The sequence below is a fragment of the Acipenser ruthenus genome, chromosome 11 (assembly GCF_902713425.1).
Source record: "Acipenser ruthenus chromosome 11, fAciRut3.2 maternal haplotype, whole genome shotgun sequence".
NCBI classification, from domain to species: domain Eukaryota; kingdom Metazoa; phylum Chordata; class Actinopteri; order Acipenseriformes; family Acipenseridae; genus Acipenser; species Acipenser ruthenus.
Window position 1 is genome coordinate 33,033,084 of NC_081199.1, and position 20,932 is coordinate 33,054,015.

Below are 20,932 nucleotides of genomic sequence, written 5' to 3' on the forward strand. Positions count from 1 at the left end.
ACTTTTGGTCCTTGTGGCTGGGTACCCCCGCCCCTGTGCATATTTTATGTTTTATGTGGTGTGTTATTGTATGTATGTATGTACTGGTGCACGGGGTATAGCGTGGGTTATGTAGCATGGGTGATTTAAAATGTATATTTGTATTTGGGCACGGGTATTGAACAATTAGTTCATGTGCAGACTGTGCCAGGGCCAGATTGAATGATTACCTATTGAGTCCCGACACAGCTGTATATAAAGAGGCATGAATCACTCACTCAGGGTTGGGGAGTTAGAGGTGGAACGAGAGAGACAGACAGTAAGAACTGAATCTAAAAGTAAAACAATTGCTACTTGTGCTGACATAGCTCAGCACAATAATTGTTTGTTTAGTGTTCACCGTGTTTTTTTGGTTTGTCTATTTGTGGCCCATGTGCCATTTTGTTTGTTCAGTGTTTTGTTTTATGTTCAAACCTTTTATTTGTTGATTTAATAAATCTGCACAGCAGGGCCTTCACTCACCATACTGTGTCTCTGCACTACCTGGTCTGACGTCACCCACAGGCTATCCTGTTCACAGTCCTACTTGCATGTATTTGTAATCAATAAATACTAAGTATATAAGTATATATAAATAATAAGTATATATTGAACAATTTTGTGTATTTACAGTTATAAAAACTGTAAACTGATACAGATTGAACAGCAACAATTAGGATGCCTCGACTTCTCAGAGCTTCTTAACAATTTGGCTTCAGAATGCCTGCCGGTCCCCAGCCTAAAAAAAAAAAGAAACTCATTTTTGCTGTTTAATATGTATCAAGTTACTTTTTAAAAAGGCCCTTTGCTCCACATGGCCCCAAAACCCCCAGTCCGACAGTGTGTGCCTCCCACTGTTTTTTCTAATATAGGACAATCACTGTTGCTTTGACACATTCTGTCTCTGTACTCTTCTCTCTTGAGATTATCTTCAGATGAGGCAGGTACTAATCAGTAATCCCCACTGGGAAGTACTGTGGGGGAACTTATTCTTGTAAAGAACTAGGCCATCTTCATTAAACAGTACAAAAACCAAAATAATTTAATGGCAAACCCCACTTCTCATTTTGTTCCTTTTGAAGAAAATCAACATTCAAATATCACACAAGGAAAACAGCGATTTGCCTAGTTGGGTCTGTGCTGGTGTTAAGGGCATGCTTCAGAAGGTCATTCACCCACCAGGCTAAAATATCAATGCAGCCTGGAGATGCAGATCTTGATTCTCCATTGGCCATGGGGTTTATTATTTAAGTCCCAAGGTTAGGAAAAACATCCTAACACAAATCCTGAACTGACACCCAGGCAGTGTCAGCAAAAGTGCCTGTAGTTACTTCAACCCTCTTCTCGGCGTGCATGTGAAGCCAAGCAAGGACAATACAAAAAACTGAAAGTGGACCACAGCAAGCAAACAGTACATATTACAAAGGAAGTCTGGATCTTTGTAAAACTCTGTGTAATACATGGCAGGATTTTATATAATCCTCAGCTTTGAGTAGATTGATATGGAAGCTGAACTAAAATTATATTTTTTAATATTATAGGTATTGTAATATTTAACAGGATTAGTAGGATATATTTGGATTGTAATGCACAGGGAAGGGAATAATTATTTCCATATAAGTTGAATCGCTGAAGATACCCATTATGAGCTAACACACTGCTGATATACTTCATCTGCAAAAGCCACTGCTAGAAACCACTGACAGGAAGCAGATCAAAACAAATTACAAATATTTAATATTCTGCTTCTAAACTGTGCTGTGCAGAATATTTAAACTGTCAATCATTTTGATAGACAGAGCTTACATTGTTCTGCATTTCCAAAAGCCAAGCTTCAGAATGAAAAGAATAGCACTAGAAAGCAAACTAACCGCATGTTTAAATCCTGACAGATACACATAGTAAACTCAATCCCATAGACTCGATCTCATCAATGAATGGTATTACAGTAGATCAACAAGGCCCTAACATGAAATCAGAATACAGATTTCCATGTTATGGCATGCAAACAGGCCTCCAGATAATTTGTTCACACCCACCTTCAGTAAAACAGGCTTCAGGCTCGAGGGATTCCTCGGGTTCCACTTCTATCGGCTCTCCTTCTCCAAGCGGTTGGATGTTGACAGTACTTCCCTCGGAGGAGCTGAACTGATTTAGTTGCTGCAATAATAATCCTATTATATAGCCTTTACAACAGAATTGATGTGCAGTGGCTAATGGGTAGGGATTTACGGGTTACTAAATTCCTTGTTTATTTTCTTAAACAGTCAGTGCAAGGCTACTTTCCTATAGGTAAGCTCATAGGGTTGGAATCCAGTTAGTTGTTTCTTGTTGTAATCATAATTTCATGCTGAGACCATCAAAAGTACCTACAGAAAATAATGTTTCCAAAACAAACTTTAAACTATGTAGGTATCATAGATATGTACACTATGCAAACAAATTAGGCATAGGCTGTAGGTATGATTGATTTTACTCAAATTATTTATTCACAAACTCTATGGCATGCAATATTAAGTGTGATTTTCATCCAAACCTGTGACCTAACCTATAGAAAAGTGCATATAAGTATTTTCATGTCTATTGCAGATTAAACTGCATGGTGTGATCAAAAGATTGTATAAATTGACAGTCACAGAAGGCAATCTTAATGTACCCCCTAATTTACCAGTTCTACATTGACATGAAAACACATCATTCCATTCACTTGTTTGTAAGCAGTATCCAAGCTTCAGTCGTTTTAAAAAGGGAGATCTTCACATTAGTTTAACAGCACCACTACTGTACACTATCTGAGAAGCTGATGTGTAGATTTTTTGTGTGTGAAACAGATTATATTGGTACCCATACTTGACATGATAACATGAAGGCTAAACAATGAATTTAAGCTGTTTAAAAAACAGGCAGCAATTTTAATATGTATAAATTGATGCTTAATTCCAATTTTCCATCAATAATCTTCTTTCTAAGTTGAAGTCTGCTTACTATTATGTGAGCCAAACAGAAATTACATTTTAAGCTCAATTATTGCTTAGAAAGCAAAATAGACTTCATAACATTTTAGAAGAGACATCCATAGAACAGATTACAATTAAACAACTACACCTGCACCATTTAAACAGAATAGCGTAGAAAAGATTAATAATGTTTGATAAATCTCCATCTTTTTCCAATAAAAAAAAAACCTGGCAAGTATGTGTACCACTCTGTTATATTACAGTTTATTACATTCCAAAACTCTGGTTATATCATATACATGTACAGTATAATAGTATATCAGTAATGGCTGCTGTGATAACCAGCTAATGCAGAACAGGGGATGGTGTAAGCATGCTATATACCGGTAGGTGGGACTATATACATTTCAATATACATGTTCAATATACATTTCTTCTGACTTTAAATATCAATATCATCATCACCATCTCACCCTGAATTTATTCATTGTTCTTTGTTTAACATGAAAATAAAACATATTCTCAAGAATCCTGCAATATTTGAATCTGAAACTAGGGCTTCAAATAATGACCCTCAGGCCTCAATAACAGTCAATTTAAAAAGACAAAGTGACCTAAGTGGGGTTCAAGGCTTAAGAGCAGCTCTGCTCTTGTGATAAAACGAACACCAACGTCTGTTTTTATGATTATTAATCTGATTATTTGAATCCCTGCTAATTTACAGCTTGGATAATAATGCACTTTAAGTCTATTGCAGGTTTCTGAAATGTGCAATGTTTAAATGGTTTGCATTCATCATTCCATTATTATGAGCAGCATTTATAGTTAAATGCTGTAGTAATGACAGGGCAATGAACCAGTCTACAAATGCATTTTGGCACACAAAGGCAAAATCCATGTATTTGTATCACTTTGCTTTATCAAGCTTTAGGTGCCCATTGAATATTGAACAATCATGTTTGGGGGAAAAAAAAAAATGTCATCAAACAGAATGAGGTTTTAAGTAAAAAAGGTGGAACTGTTCAGTCAGCAGCTATTTTAATATTGCCAAGAAGCTAATGTTGAACTTAAAATGAAGTGTCTGGCATCAGAACAGCTGTGGAACTGAAACAAAAAAAGGGGTCTGTAACATGATCAGGCATAAACAAAAATCAGCAATCCTTATTTGTTTTTCCTTATATGGCATTGGCAGTCATTGTATGTTAGTGTTATGTACAATAAATTGGTCTTACAAGTCTCTTCTCAATGAAAACCTGGGGAGCTTCTTGAAAACAGCTGCAATAATAACCAGATAGGTTAAGCTTGGTCAAATCTCATACTCAAATTAACCATTTACAAAACGCATATCAAACAAATAACATAGAAACTGCACCCCCTGAGAGATGTGCTCTTCAGTACAAACATTTGCTCAGCCATCAAACTGTACTCATAGTGATCTGATGTGCTAACTGCACAGGACAGACAGATCAGGGAGGAAGTCAATCAGCAATCCAGAAAGATCATGGAATACTATAATCACATTTTTCTGTTCCATACTATTCATACAGGCCTTGAAGAAGCTGCCATTAATGACAAACACATTCTTATCAGTACAAAGAACAACACAAAATGCTGTGTATAGGTAAGTGAGCAAAGAAAACAATGTAAACAGCCTTAAACTAATAAGAAACTGAACAACAATTCAACTGCTTAGTTGTTTTTTGCTAGTTTGATCCGTTATTGTTTTATTCCTTATTGTTATTGTCTTTTCACTTGCTTCAATAGAGGACCCAGTAAGAGTTCAAAACACATTATGAAGAAGTATGATTAAAGGGAAGATTGATTGACAATTACTGTTTATTTTCAACAATTGTTTGAATAAATGGAATATAACAGAACTGTAACCTTTAGTATTTTGTTCACTGTTAATTCACAGCTATCCTGTTTAATTTTTAATTAAAAGTTATTGTTATTATTTGTGCAATCTTTAAGGCAGGCAATAATTATTATTCTAATTATAATTAGGGCTTCTGATTTTCAATATTTTACACAGAGTTTTCTACTCTTTTAAAAATCCAACTAATACCTGTTCAGCCATTCGTGTATCTCAATCACAACTGAGAAACGCGCTAATAGTAAAATTGATTTGATTTACAGGTTCTTTTCTGTGAAACAACAAAATGGGTTTTAAGTCTTACTTTTTCATTTAAAAGCAGAAGTGACCCATTTTTATTAATTTAAATACAGTTTGTAATAAAGTGTGTCCAGCATAAAATACTTTATTTTTCTACAGCTTTAATAAAGATGAGTCGCTTATTAACATGTTGCAATCTCGTTTGCTCATTCTGCTTGTAAATGAAAAATGAAGGCTTGGCCGATTTAAAAGCCAATTTAAGCGTTTCACAGAAAAACAAACAAACTGTAAATTAAATTAATTTTACTATTAACACGTTTCTCAGTTGTGATTGACAGTAGATGCCGCTTATTAACAACCTCTCGGTTCCCGGCAAAAAGTTGTCATTAACCGAAAGTTGCCAATAAGCGAAAAGCCCGTTTTCAGGTTTATCTATATGGAACAATGATATATACTGCAGTTGTACAAATATTGCACTGAAATATGTGTGTTTTAAATGTTACAGTGTTAAAAAATTAACATGAGAAATACGTAATACCCAAACATAGAACTGTTTACTTCACGTGTGTGTAAAACAAAAAAAAGGGAGTAGGCTTAAATAGTACTACACAGCCAGCGATGTACTACAGTTGTCCTTACAATGAGTAAAGCAAAAAATATGTGTTGTACTTACAATCAATTCTAAAGAGCACACTTTTAAAATAAGAAATTGTCCAACGTTGTCTGCTTTTTACGATGAACCACCTCCTGCTGTAAATCCATCTCAATTTTGCGTGCAGCTTCGTAACCAGTTTCTAAGCCGCGATTCTGCCTCAGTCCACCAGAAATACGCAGTTGCGAAGTCAGTGTGTTATAAAAGCTGCATGAAGTATGTGCATAAATCATGCAAGTGCACTCTAGCACTGGCAACTAGTAATACAATGGTCAACAAGCAGCATGCAGTTGCTAATATCAGAATTCCATTAATATTGAAGTCTATGGGATGGGATTGGTTCCTAGGAAAATGTTGTTAATAACCGAAGGTTGTCTTTATCAGGGTTACTAATAACCGGCATCTACTGTGTGCGAATGGCTTAACAGGTATCAAGTGAATTCTTAAAGGAGAGTATAAAAGATGGGGTAAAACACAGAAAATCAGAAGCCCTATTTATAACATATTTTAAAAGTGGTTCTAGGGAAATCTTTTATAATATTTACAATATCATGCTTAATTGGATAGTTTTTATACTCAAGTGAGTAAAATCACCGAAAGCATTTCAAATATCTTCCATTAAGGTACATTTTGTAACATTATTGCACAGGGAGCAATTAAAAAAATAAAAAATAAATTCATCAGCATTTTTCCTATTCTTTCCCAGTGGAATTTTGCAAAAACAAACAAACAAAAAATATATTTAAAAAAACTAAACATATTTCTCCTACACCTGACTGTTACTTCAGTTATTTCGATCTGAAAAAAGATTGCTGTTGGCTAAACACTGTGTTGCTCCTCTTTGTCAGTTTACATTACTTATCTAAAAACATGACCCACATTCAAAAATATCTTTCAAAGATCTCAGCCATAAGCACACGCTTTACAGCACTTCCTTGCCCCTTTCTATTTTTAATTATATAAAAAAGGATACAGGAAAGTATTAAATATTTGAAGAGGCCTCTTACTGTATAAAACTACCTTTAAGTAACGGACAGGGTACCCTGATGAGCAGGTCCTCCTTATTTATCCATCATTTCTAACACTCAAACTTTGCTGCAAATACTATACCTTACAAAGGCATTAGCCTAAACGTTAATCGACTTGACTTCCTAATTTCTTCATTTTGCAAATCCAGTTTACCTGGAACATGAATAATGAGCTTTTTGCTCAGTCAGCCAGACACAACCAATTACAGTTCATTACTAGGGGTCGCTTAAGTGAACACATTCAGGATAGCTGCTCTACTTATATATCAATACCAAAAGGTAGTACTACTGTAGTAGTTCACATTTAAATGCCCATTTGGACAATCTGAACCAATACAATTCTGGTACACTGTATTAAAGCTGATGTCTACTACTTAACCTAAAACCAAATGTATTGTGCAACAAAAATACAAACTTAAGTTTCTCAGCCTAGATATTTTATATCTACATTGTACAAACACTGTACTAGTCTTTATTTTTTTTAAAATTGCCATTATTGCTACATTTATTGGATATAATCTTCACCCATACAGCATAGAACGTGGTTGCTTTACAAGAAACCATAAATTTTAAGAACTGCAACACTAATACTAAAAACAAGAAGTTTGATGGAACTGAAATACTTTTTCCTACCTCTTTGCTGCATTCAATGTCCGATTCACTGCTGAATTCCTCTGTGTTGAGGTTCTCAAAGTCGGACTCTCCCATTGCAATTGGCACTGTCACCGTGAGGCTAGGATTATGGATGAAGGACATGTAATCACTTTCATCGATCATGTTCTTTTCCTCATTGCTGCTTATTCCATCGCTGTCCTTATGGCAATCTGGCTCCTTGATTAACTCAACTGTTGTGTGATTGGAAATGCAGCTGTCTTTCATGTTGTGCAGCTCTCCAAGGGGCTTGATTTCATTAAGAACCTTCTTGTTTCTTATGCACGTGTTTTGAAAGAATTCTCTGAGGGTTTTTTTCGTGAAGTCAATGCCTCTCTGAATCCTTCCCACAGCAATCTGTAGATTGTTCATTTCGCTATCATCGTCTGTAGCAGCAAGATTGTCTGCGCTAAATGAGCTCAGAAGCAAAGCCAGGAACAAATTCAATACCTGGGAAATAAAAGATCACCGCAAACAGCATTTAAAAAAAAAATAAAGATTTGCAAACCATTTTATAGATCAATCTCTATATTATTTATAACTATGAAAAACTGCAATAGAAATAGATGAGTCTTCACTATGCAGTAGATGACCTATATGCATTTAATCATATTGGGCATTACAAATAATATGCTGAGCTGTGATGTCACTTGCAAAAACAATTTTAAAGCAATTGGTTTTCACAAATTCTGAATTTCTTAACTTTAACCTGCAATTAATCAATAATATTACACCTAACTTCTATGTGTAGTGAAGATGGGGAGTACAGAAGTAAAGCCAGAATAAAATGTAGTTAAAGTTAGCATAACATGGTTACTTACCACAAGGTTCCCAATCACCATAACCATCATGAATACAATGAGGCACATGCTCTGACTAGCTACCTCCATGCAGTCCCACATGGTCTCAATCCACTCTCCACACAGTACTCGGAACACAATCAAGAAGGAATGAAAGAAATCAAACATGTGCCAGCGTGGTAGCTCGCAATTCTCATCAATTTTGCAAACGCAGTCTCTGTAGTTCTTTCCGAACAGCTGCATTCCCACCACAGCAAAAATGAAAACAATGATGGCGAGCACCAAAGTCAAGTTTCCAAGAGCTCCCACAGAATTGCCAATGATCTTGATGAGCATGTTCAACGTTGGCCAGGACTTGGCTAATTTAAACACTCTCAGCTGAAATTGAGAATGATGTTCTTAATAGATCAAGATTTATTTTCAACATGAGAACTAACAGAAAAGTAATTGTACATGTACCTAATTTAATTTTTGTATTAGTCTTGTAACATGTAGAAGTTTCTTCTACTTCCTGGACTTTAATTTATTGTAATGTAATTCAATGGAACAAGGATGCAACCATTTATCTATACCATTTAATAAGGAAATAACAGAATATTCTTCTTCTCTTTTTCTGTCAGATATAAGAGAAAGAATAACTGAGACAATAACATATTCTTAAATACATATTTACCAGTCTGAATGACCTCAGGACAGACAGCCCATCAACATTTGCCAGACCAAGCTCCATTAAGCTAAGGCTCACAATAATGCCATCAAAAATGTTCCAGCCTTCTTGAAAATAATAGTATGGGTCCATAGCACAAATTTTGAAAATCATTTCTGCAGTGAAGATTCCAGTAAACACCTATAAATAATAATAATAATAATAATAATAATAATAATAATAATAATAAAATAAAATAAAATAGATTAACAAACAGTAAGCAATTAAACTGCAAATACAAATCAATATTTTAATATGATACAAAGCAACGACCTTCCAAAATGCCATGTTATTACAATAATCAAGACAAACAAAACAAAAGCTGGAATCAAAACTTCTGTCTCAGCCTAAAAGAGGTATGAACATGCGTTATCAGTGTTCTTTTGATGATAATATGCAGCTGTTACCACAGCATAAATACAGTATGTGTATCAAAAGCAACAAACAATGATATCGTACTTACCAGGTTTCCCACAGACAGCACATTGTCAAACTCCGGGGTCACTGGATAATGCTCCATGGCCATGAATAATGTGTTCAAAACAATGCAGATAGTGATTGCAAGGTCTACAAAAGGATCCATTACAATTAAATTCACTATCGTCTTGATTTTAAGCCAGTTTGGGCTGCAGTCCCATATGAGGTAAGTGTTAGCAAATTTGTACCAACATGGTGGGCATTTTTGTCGTGATTCTTCTAGTTCTGAATAAGAAAAAAATGCATTGAATTATAAGATAAAATATATAATACACTAAGGCCAATAAACTAAAAGGTTATTTTGACCAACCTGGATTTCTTTTATGCATTTTACACAATCCACATAGACTGCATGACCAAAAATATGGGAGTTGCTGTAAATGCTCTAATAGGTGGCTGATGCAAAATAAAATGCACCTGTGTCTATAAAAATAAACAAATCACCCCCCATGTAGGCAACTGATTTTGACCTGTCAACAAATGTTCAGTATATGTTCAGTATGTTCAGCCTATAACTGCACAAATAATCCAATGATATTCATCTATTGAAATGAATGATTTCACTTTCCATGTACAGGCTGCTTAAACACAGAAGGAAAAACACACTAGTAATGTTGCAGAACTAGTAATTCACGGGTCGTCCGCTGGGGCTGAAGGATATGGCAGAGGAAGCAGAAATGAGCAATTAGTAAGACAGGCTGAGTGAGTGATGCTCGGCCAAGGATAGAGGCTCGATCCCGTAGTTCGGCTTAGGTGGGCCCCGCTTAAATTAGGATAGAGAGAGATCCAGACGATGAGCTCTCCTTTTGCCAAGGATGGAGCTTGGTCGAAGGTTGTGTTCCTGAGTATCTGAAAACATATAAAAGTTGCTCTGCTCGGCAGAGGCGCCTCTTGGGGCTATAGGAATAGCCCAATCGTAGGGCTGAAAGGAGAATAGTAAAGGATTCCTTGACTAGTCTGGTCCTGCCCTCGCATTAGTGTGAGGTGAGGCCTCCGAAGGCGGGAAAAAGCTGCCGCAGGGAATCTGCAACAGAGAGATGGGTTAGTCTGGGACTAGACACTGAGAGCGTAAAGCGAGCCACGTCCCTAACGAAGGAAGGACAGCACCTCACATGGTGAGGTAGAAAAGCGCATGAGCTGCAAAAGTATAGTGTGGACGGGGGTCCCCTCTGACTCGCTCGGTGAGAACCCCCCTAGAACGAATATAAGGTATCATGGCGACCTGATGTCAGGGGGATGAATCCGCACTTACCCCCCCAAAGGATGGACCCCTGGCTCCCCTTGGAGACCCACACGTGAGACAGACAATAGAGTCGCGCCAATGCATAACAAGAGAAGCTGAGAAAAGAAAGGACATACGAGACAAACTGTTGGGGTTAAGTTAGTGTTAGTGGTAGTTGTTATGTGATTACCTGCCGCTCAGTGGAGAGGAAAAAAACCCTTCTAGAGGGGAAAACCTCTGATGGTTCCAGCGGACAGGTAGCCCCCCACTCCAGGCATGCTAGCCAGTCTTTGGTGAGCTGTTGTTATGTCTGTAGGGGATGATCGGATGTAGGAGTTGACTGCTGAGGAGGCACAGCATCCCATGTTTTTTATTATGTTGATATTAATTTTTGCTTTGGGTGCAGAGGTTGCTGCTCTGGTCCGGAATGAATGGGGGGTATAGAAATGGGGGGAAAGGCCGGTTCTGAAGACAAGAGTGGTGAGATGGGAAGCGAACCAGTGGCAGGTTATGATTGAGTGAGATGCATTGATAAATAATGGGTCTGATGGAAGGAAGGGTTGTTTAAGAGAAATGTACCTTGCCATAGGAGGAGTAGGGGCATATAGGAGAGTCGATTTTTGATAGCTGGATGGAATGTCCTTGATGGAGTTGATCGGTTTTGGAGGTCCTGAGCCAAATGAGGAAGTGTGAGCCCGGAAACTGAAGAAGGTCGCGAGAACGAATGCCGGATGTGGGAAAGTTGAAAATTGATGGGATTGTAAATTCTGCGCATCTTAGGAAGCCGAAGAAAGCAGATAGGCACAGTAGTTCCATAACGAGGTCCTCAAAGGGGTATTGAAAGGAGAGTTGGGGAGGGGACTGAATTTAAACGATATGAATATTGAATGCCGGCGATATATGATTTAATTGTAGAGAGAGTTAGATGAAGAGAGTCTCTTGCATGGGCAATGACAGCTCAGATGTAGTCTTGAAGGGGATAGGTTGAACGTGATTTTGTGCGCACAACATTGAGAATGTTGTCCAGGCGGTGGGTATGATGACCTTGTAGATGGAGCTAGAGCTGCTGTGATGTAGCGTCGGGCGGATTGCAAGAGATTGGAAATGTTTGAGGTCAGTCATGATTTTAGGGTGACTGACAGGTCCCCACAGTCCACTACGTGTTGATCCAAGAACTCTGTTGTCGCAATAAGGATAGGTACAAGGTTAATGTACTTATCTTCAATAATTTGCTTTCGTATATTTGCAGAAAGGGAGTGGCGCTTGATGGTGGAGGCTGAATTAGAGCCGGACGCCGTTGCTGAAGCCAAGTTGTTCTCGGGAATTTCGATAGTGGGGACTAGGGCTAAGGTACCGAAAGAGGAAACTGTTGCTGGATAGGAGATTGCTGGCATGGTAGATATGGCTGCTGTTGCTGAAGGGGCGCCGTGAGTTTCGAGATTGTTCAATCTGGTGTTGATAATGGAGACAGAACTGGCAATGGGCTGGATGAGATCTTTCAAATCATCATAGATGGTTTGGTGCAATTGCAAAAGCGGGTCTTGTATTGCTGCTGAGAACTACGCTGGCTCTGCAGTAGGGGGAACAGAGTGTGTGGAGGGGGGGGGGGGGGCAGCAGCCTGAAGCTGCTTGCAATCGAGGAGGAAGTACGGGCTCAGCAGACATTGCTTTGCGGAACAGATTAAAAAGAGTGAATCTGTCTCCGTCGACCGGAATATTAGTTACTTTATTGAAAAGAGCTTTTAAGAGGTTGGCGATGGGCCAATCTTTGTAGTGAAGCTGCGAAGGATGCTGTGATTTGGACGCCGTGGTTGCTGGGCTGGAGACGGGATAATTGGGGCGGCAGCTGGTAGAGGAGCCACCGAAGTCATCGATGAAGTTTCAGAGGGATGAAACAATTCATGAGAGCAGGTAGGTAACTCTGAATCCTGGTCGGAGACGTCCGAATTGGATGAAAGAATAAAGCAGTGTCGGTTAGGCATGATGATTCTGTCTCCACCGACTGGAATATTAATTCCTTTATCAAAAAGATTGGATTTCAGAACACGTTTAGAAGTCTATACTTTGGCTAGAAAGCGAAACACTAGACAGAAAAGGAGTGTGAGATTGAGGTTTAAATAGAGGTTCATAATGATGATAGCATCAATTAATTCAGTTATTGCTGCCCAGCTACCGGCCCATGAATTCCGCCCTAAGGCTAACATCAAACTATTCAGGATTCTTTACATCGAGTTGCTTCTCATTCGTTCCATAGTAGCTGACATTTTTTTTTCATTTATTAAAATGGTGCAAATGGCACAGTGGAGTAAACATAAATTAACAAACAAGAGGCGGCCATTTGGTTCCTCAGTGATTGTCCAGTTCCAAGTAGCTGGTCAATCATTGTAAAGTCTGGCCCAAACTATCCCAATGACACAGAATCAACAACATGGTTAGATAACCCATATAATTCCCTTTACCACTCTCTGTGTAAAGAATTGTCCTACACTCTTAATTCTAAGGGCTCTACCCTCTGTCCTAAGTCTCTCTCCACTTCATTTCCAACTGTGTCTTCCAACTCCACTTCATTTCCCTGGTCCTGAACATTTGAGGAAATAGCACATTAATAAATAGCACATACCATCCATGGTGTTTGTTAAAATGCTTGCCACACTTAAAGCTCTTTGCCTTGCAGTAGGCTCATCTAAAAAGTCCATTGACATCTGATGAGACCCAGATCTTTTCTTCTTGGTCTCAGTTTCAGTTGTGGTGGTAGCCTGTAATTAAAACCTTAATATTAAAACCATTCAAAGCTACTTTAAAAAAAAAAATACAGTCTATAAAGTATAACTTCCTAAATTGTCTTTTCTTGCCTAAGGCTTTGACATTTCAAATATATGGTTGAAATCGAGACACAAGATATAAATTGTTTTATGACTTATTTTATTCCTGAAAGGTCTAAATGTTTCAGGGTTAAAGCTGGTCTTTCATATACATTTATTGTATAGGGAGTGGGGTCTTTATATTTGTGAAGTACTCTGATAAAGGTACTTGCCGAAACGTTTGTCTCTGTGACTTAGTTTTTTATATGACATTTTTGATCCAGTGTTTAGAAGTTTTGGATGAATTATCAAATATAGCTAAATAGCCTTACTTAGTCCCGCCAGGATTCCGCGATTCCGGAACAAATCACGTAATTTGCTCTCGCAGAATTTTAAAATTTTTTGCAAAAAAAAATGAAAACTTACTGTACATGTCACTAGAGCGCATACACGCTATTTGTATAGTGAGAAGTCTGGTGGGGTTTCAGTGCGAGCTTTAATGTTCAGCCATGGAGAGATTCCTAAGGCCATCGGTGAGCTCCGGAAACAAATCTAAATTAGCACCGAATATACCAGCAAAAGATAGGGCACACATGCAAAATGCAAGTCCAGTATTTCACCGTAATAGCTTCTGTTAAAAATGCAGAAGACTGTGACAACGACCATGGATAAACAAACAGTGGCTACTGAAGAACGAAATAAGGTAAGAGTATTATTATTATTATTATTATTATTATTATTATTATTATTATTATTATTATTATTATTATTATTATTATTTTACAAAAGGATTTCATAATTTAGTCGCAACTTCAAAGCGAAGCATTGTTCTGTTACTCCTATGTGAAAGGTCAGAGAAAAACAATTAGGACCTTGCTTATACTCCCTATGTTACAGGTCCTGAAAGATGTCATTCTAATTATATATGGAAATACACACGTTTTTTGTACATGGTGTAGTAACATGAATGCTCAAAAAGGAAGGGGCGGTGAACTATATTAGATATTGTCCGATTACTTGGGATTTTCTTTTTAATCGTTACTTTCCTGTTTGTTTTGTGGTATGTGACGGTGGCACTTTCACATTGTGGCCTTGGTCAAAGAAACAAAAAAAGCTAGTTTATCAGCCAATCAGTGTCGCCTGTCACTGTTTCCAAGCGCTTGTCACAGTTTCCAACCTATTTCTATGTGCTGTCTTGATGTGGATACGTTTTAAAATTACAACATTTTGGTGAACAACATACGTTTCTAAAAATACCCTGTTACATTTGTTCAAAAATGCTCCAAGCCTAGTACACATTTGTAAAACAGTGCATTTGGAAAATGTACCAATGCTAATTTGAATCCAGGTGCACCACTACAATCTTATTCTGCTAGGCAAATGTTATTATTACTAATGTGATTAACTATAGTCATATGTTTTGGCCATAACTATATTTAATTTATTTTTACAGAATTGTTGTTTTATGTATATTTTAAAATATGGCATCCAACAGTGAGTGCTGTAAGAGTTTTTTTTTTTTTTTAAAAGTCAACTCTCTTTGCTTTATGTGTTTTTTTCTTCTTTGGTTTCCATAAAATATGGCAAACATGTTCATTCTGTTTTTTTCTTCATATTTTACTAATGCGATTTAATTAAAAAAATGAATTTAACTAACTGTGACTTACTTTTTCTTATTTATTTATACTCATTAATACTGTTTTTCATTAAAAAGTCATTACTGCAGAATTTTGCAGAAAACACTCTTTTCTCGTTGCAGATTTTAGGAATTTTTACAGCGGATTTCCGTGGGGACTACTTAAGCACAGCATAATATATATATATATATATATATATATATATATATATATATATATATATATTAAAAGTACTAGACGGTTAACATTAGAGAACATTAATGCATTGTACAACTTAATCAAACCAAGCATCTACTGTGTGCTAACCCCAGTTGAGTAAGCAAAGGCCATATTGCCTAAGCCAACTATTTAAATTGGGATGGCATCCTGCATGTATTAATTATGTATTTGCTTATAAGTTTTGATATTTTGATACCGCTAACAACAGATGTAACATGAGAAGTGAAAACCTTGTGGTTTCTCCTCTTCTCTCTGCAAAAGCTAGACATAGGCAGCTTATCATATTTTGGCGTCTGGACAGGCAGCCAAGAACAACAAGTGTTTAGCTAAGATGCACAGATAAAGAGGAAACAAGCTTATGTATGCAGCTTAATGTAAGAAGAGATTACAGCAAAGAAGCAAATTAGTTTTAAATGGCTTTTACAGGATTTGATGTATTGTATTATAATTAGGCTTGCTAGTTTTCGATATTAATTGGTAAAGCTCGAATTCACAAAAATGAGTTTGACTGAAATAAATCTATATAGGATAAAAGCGCCTACGTTGAAATTAGCGGGTTAAGGTGTAGGTAAGCTTTTGCTATAGGTATGCAGTGACAGTTACTAGTTTGATTTGAAAATGGTGCACAAGAGGACAATACTTAATGAATATTGTACACAATACCCTGACTGACAGCTGAAGTCTCCACGGCAGGACGAAGCGGGCCCCTGCCTTGCATTGACTCAGAGTCCAGCTGTGCTGAAGCAGGAGAGGGGAAGCTCAGACTCCGAATAATAAGTGCAAGTTAGTTCTGTTCAACTGTCTAATATTTTGTTCTGTGCATATTTTTACTCGTAAATTTCTGCTATAAAAGTCTGTGTATGCTGCGTTTTCTACGGTTTATTTGAGAACATTTTTAAATTTGTGTAGGATCTTTATCTTTACAAAGTATAGCTCTGCTGTAACCAAACGTTATTTCAATTAGAATGTTGGTAACCATGGTTTTGTTGCACGTTGAATGTGATAAAGGGGTTTTCGCTAAATGAGACGTTTCTCAATGGCATAAAAAGTCTGTGTTTTTGTTTTAAAGCATAAAGTTCAATTTCACCTATTCTCTGCTTGAATAGAAAAATAAAGATAAAAAAAACCCCTGGTAAATTCTTTCTAAAATAAACGTTGATATTAATCGTCGATTTCGCAAAAAAATAAAAATAAAATAGTAGCAAGCCTAATTATAACTAAACTGTGTTTTAATATGTTTGTAATAGTTCTGAATTCTTTCACGCCACCTTCTTCAAGGCCAGCTACGTGCAGTTTCGCACAGCATAGAGTGACTTAAAAGATGAAAATAGGTTTCTGAGCTAACCACATGCGAAATAACATGCGTTACAGAATATTCTAGAAACTTTGGGCAGATTTCCCCCTTAACAGGAGGTGTGTTGAAGGTGTGTGATAACAGGGTGGATCCACGTTGATTAGAGGGAAATAAAAAGAATTAAGGGAAATAGGAGGGGAAATGCTAACATATTCATGGTATTTAATGTTATGTTTTTAATTGAATCATCAGTCACTTCCTTGAATTGACTCCACATGACGTCTGTGTTGTTGTGCAAACATATGCATTAGGCCACGCTGTGACCTGCACGTCTTTGCTTGGTTGTATCTAATGTATATATGGTTGTATTAACAGTATTTCTTTTGTGCATATAAAGTATTTTTGATCAAAAATCATTTATTGATTTGTTTTCCCTACAAAACCATTCTTATATCTATTATTACCTCTGGCAGAAGGCGTCCAACAGGTGAGGTTGGCCCTGATGGTCCACCCACTAGCGAAACCACTCCATTGCAATCCACGTTGCAGTGCATCTTTCCATTGATGGGAAGCATTACTCTGGATGATCTACTGGTCTGGCTGATGGTACTGTTGCGTCTCTCCTGCATATGCGGCACAAACAGTGAACCCCTTCTGCTTTCGCTGTCTTCAAAGGTGCTGTGTTCGTCGTCTGCAAAATCATTCTCGGAGCCTACATCCCTACGCGCTCTGAAGCTGAACAGGCTTGCTTTGCTGTAGCGTCGAGGAGAAAACAGGGAGCCCCGAATACTCAGCAGAGACTGCAAGAGATATTTATCTGAGTTATGAGTTGGTTTCACTGGTGAGAGGGTCAAACCAATTTAAACTCTTGTTTAAAACAGGTTTTGCTTAAAATCCCTAAGCTAAGTTCTGGCAAAATATAGACTGTCAAAATTATTTTTGTTTAATAGTTTACAGCTGATGTCTTGACAAAACAAGACTGTTTCTGACATATTTCAAGATAATAGAGCAATCTTAATGACACCACAGATGTACCAATATATCTGTACAGAAGAGGAAAAGGTCTTGGTCAATTAAAATTGCTGTTTTTGGTTCTACACTGAATCTAATACTTAACAGAATTTAAGTTATTTATGACTGTTCTGCAGTACCATACTAAAGCACATTTTAAAGCTAAGCTAGTCTTGAAAGTATTTTTGGAACCTTACCTGGTGTGGGGAGGAATATCTCTTTTCATAGCTAAGCCTGTTTCCATCAATAGAAAAGCCAAAGCCTTTTCTTTTTATGTTGTCTTCAGATTCTGATTTGTGAAATTTATCAGTGTCCCCTTTTTCCTCATCCTCATATTTCTGTTTTCTCTTTTTGCGCCTGTTTCTCCGTTCCTTGGCACTCTTGGAGCTGAGTTTCGATGCCTCTGAGGAGCTCTCAGTGACTCCGCAGCCTCCACTGTACTCCCCATACTCATTGGCAGCTGCAGCAGCGGCAGCCTGCGTTCAAACACATAGAGACCTTAATACTTGAAGGATATCGTAATCTGTGCCCCACCACTAAACACAATTCAGGGTAATTCATTGTGAAAACGAAAGCTCTAGCCTGCAGGCTCGGTATTCACCAACAAACTGGGCAAACACGGCTAGCTCCGTTTTTGTTTTAAAACATTGGGTTTTTGTTTGGCTACTCACTCTGAAGAACACCTTTCAGGCAGGGGTAGGTAACATGGGCTCTTCCAGTGTATCCCAGGTACTTCTTACTTAAATGTTTTTTTTTTTGGGTCAATTAATTCATTAAGGTCATCTAATAGAATGGACTACAGTAGCCAATATATATATATATATTGGCTACTGTAGTCTATTCTATGTGTATGCCCCCAGAACCACCCCCCTACCCCCACACATACCCTTTTAACTCAAAAGGCATTTTGACAGTGTATCATCATTGCTTACTGCACAGTGCATTTTAAAATAATAGTTGGTGACACTTGCACAAGTATTGTGTGTGTGCGTGTGTGTGTGGGTGTGTGTATGTTGCAAGTGATATAGTTATAGATATAAAATCTAGCAGGTTTTGACATAAGTTAAAAAGTGAAATGGAGAGAATATGGACAACCACATTTACAGTGTTAAAAAAATATAAAAACCATCAGCCACATGGTATTTGGTTAATATTTTCATGAAATGGTACATAGCCAGTCTGTATATTATTATTATTATTATTATTATTATTATTATTATTATTATTATTATTATTATTATTATTATTATTATTATTACCCCACTGGAGATGTGTATCCATGGTGACAGAGATATAGTGGAGGCACTCTGTACAGAAGTATGTATGTCTCGCTTCAGAGTTTTACATGTATCTAGAGATTGGCACATCTCCAGAGGGGCCCCAGAGGGGCCTATCGGCAGCTCTGATATAAAATACTCAGTGAATACCTGACCTGTGGCAGGCATATCCCAAAAGTATTGTTGGTGGTCGTCTTCTCTTTCAGGTAACCAGGGTTACATCTGTAACCTAACGTTATGACAACTTGACTATGTATGTCAATTTTACATTTAATAAAAACATACATTGATTTGTTTTTTTGATATCATTAACTTTATATTGTACGGGGACATATGTTACATTCTCAAGCATTGGCATTTAAGTACACTACAGTACTTGAGGTGACTATGATAGAAGAATAGATGAAGACAAACCTGTGCATCTTCTTGCTGTTTCTTCAGTTGCTCAAGCATTGCCTGGAATTCTGCCTCCTTCTGTTCCGCTTCTTCCAGTGTTGCTTGGTTTTGTTCATCGTAGGCCATGGCAACTACAGCCAGAATCAAGTTCACAAGGTAGAAGGATCCCAGGAAAATGACCAGCACAAAGAATAACATGTACGTTTTCCCAGCTGCTCGTAGGGTCTGAAAACATGACATATAAACATGGTAACGTGGCATGAAAACCGTAAGAAACAGGATATGTGGTACAGTGCATACTAAGCACTTTAAATGAGTTAATGAATGCATTTTAAAATTTAAAAATGCTTACCTGCTGATACAGATTTTCCCAGAAGTCTTGAGTCATTAATCGAAACAATGATAGGAAAGCCCAACCAAATGTGTCAAAACTTGTGTATCCATAATCTGGGTTTCTGCCCCCTTTTATACATTTAAATCCTTCAGGGCATTGCCTGGAACAAAACCAACCAGTTTTAACACAACAGACATTAATGGACTCTTAGGCACTTGTTAATATACAATATATATATATATATATATATATATATATATATATATATATACTGTATTTGTGTATTTGTATTATACAGTCTTTTACAATTTTGTTAATTGCCATTTATTGAATTTATTAAATATATTTAACTTTAATAATAATAATTTGTCGATTAACACTGTCAATTGCTAGCAAGTTGTGCTTGAACAGCACACCCCATATAAAAGTTTTTGCCAGTATTTTTTGCAGTTTTCCCATGGTTTTCCCATGGTTATATGTGCAGTCACCATAGCTTAACCTGGTTTGCCATGTTTATTAATATGCTTTACCATACCTTGACAATGTTTACCTATGCTTCACTGTGCTTCATTACACTATGTTATGCTTTTACTATGGTCATCTTTTATAAGGGACGCAACATTAACAGAATTGTAATTGTTATGATTTGTTCTTCAAATGTAGGCTACTCGTCCTTTTATGGAAGCATCCTATTCCACGGACTATCTAGTTTCCATAATAAATCATGGCTTACCCCGCGTCACTGCCGTTGCCACACAGCAAAGCATCCCTATGTCCATTTTTGAAGTAATAATTTGCTAGAAAGAAAATAAAAAACAAAAGTACTTGTATGCAACCATTTGTCAAAAAAATACTATGCTGCTTATTACTATCATTTTAAAGCTCTAATACTGACCCTCCTTGTTATTTTTGCAACTTGAAATAATCGAGAAATACTGAAGGCCATTATACAGTAAAAGTACAGCACATGTACAATAAACTGTCAACTTGACCTTACTGGACAGTAACCAAATTCATGAATTAATGGATAATCAAATATTGAGGTAGAAATGTGTTATCGTTTTTCCAAAATGACTGCAAATCACTGTTACCTTGGTAACATGAGTATTTATTTTTTTCATTTAGAAGAGTTAAGCTTCTATTGGTTGTACTGAGAAAGAACCTACATCATACATACACTTGAACAAAAAATGATACATTTACCTAGCTATAACATATTAAAAAATACGTATCAATGTTGGATTTGTTTTCGAGCTTTGTAACTCAAGTGCTTTAATTATGTTTCCAAAACTTGATAAGAACTATATGCACAGGCTTTTGCTCCAGGATGGGATGTATA

At 37.0% G+C, this 20,932-nt stretch overlaps 1 protein-coding gene across 3 annotated transcripts in view; it reads right to left on the reverse strand.

Moving 5' to 3' along the window:
• LOC117426529 (sodium channel protein type 2 subunit alpha-like) overlaps nt 1-20,932 on the reverse strand; it is a 56,666-nt gene that overhangs the window by 16,472 nt on the left and 19,262 nt on the right. For all 3 annotated transcript variants that reach the window (XM_059033721.1, XM_059033722.1, XM_059033723.1), the window contains exons 8-18: nt 20,327-20,390; nt 19,612-19,753; nt 19,278-19,484; nt 17,784-18,062; nt 17,040-17,375; nt 13,245-13,380; nt 9,389-9,627; nt 8,893-9,066; nt 8,241-8,597; nt 7,402-7,869; nt 2,058-2,178 (exon numbers count right to left, since the gene is read on the reverse strand). In XM_059033721.1, coding sequence (XP_058889704.1) covers nt 2,058-2,178; nt 7,402-7,869; nt 8,241-8,597; nt 8,893-9,066; nt 9,389-9,627; nt 13,245-13,380; nt 17,040-17,375; nt 17,784-18,062; nt 19,278-19,484; nt 19,612-19,753; nt 20,327-20,390 — 2,523 coding nt within the window. The remainder of the gene's footprint in view (nt 1-2,057; nt 2,179-7,401; nt 7,870-8,240; nt 8,598-8,892; nt 9,067-9,388; nt 9,628-13,244; nt 13,381-17,039; nt 17,376-17,783; nt 18,063-19,277; nt 19,485-19,611; nt 19,754-20,326; nt 20,391-20,932) is intronic.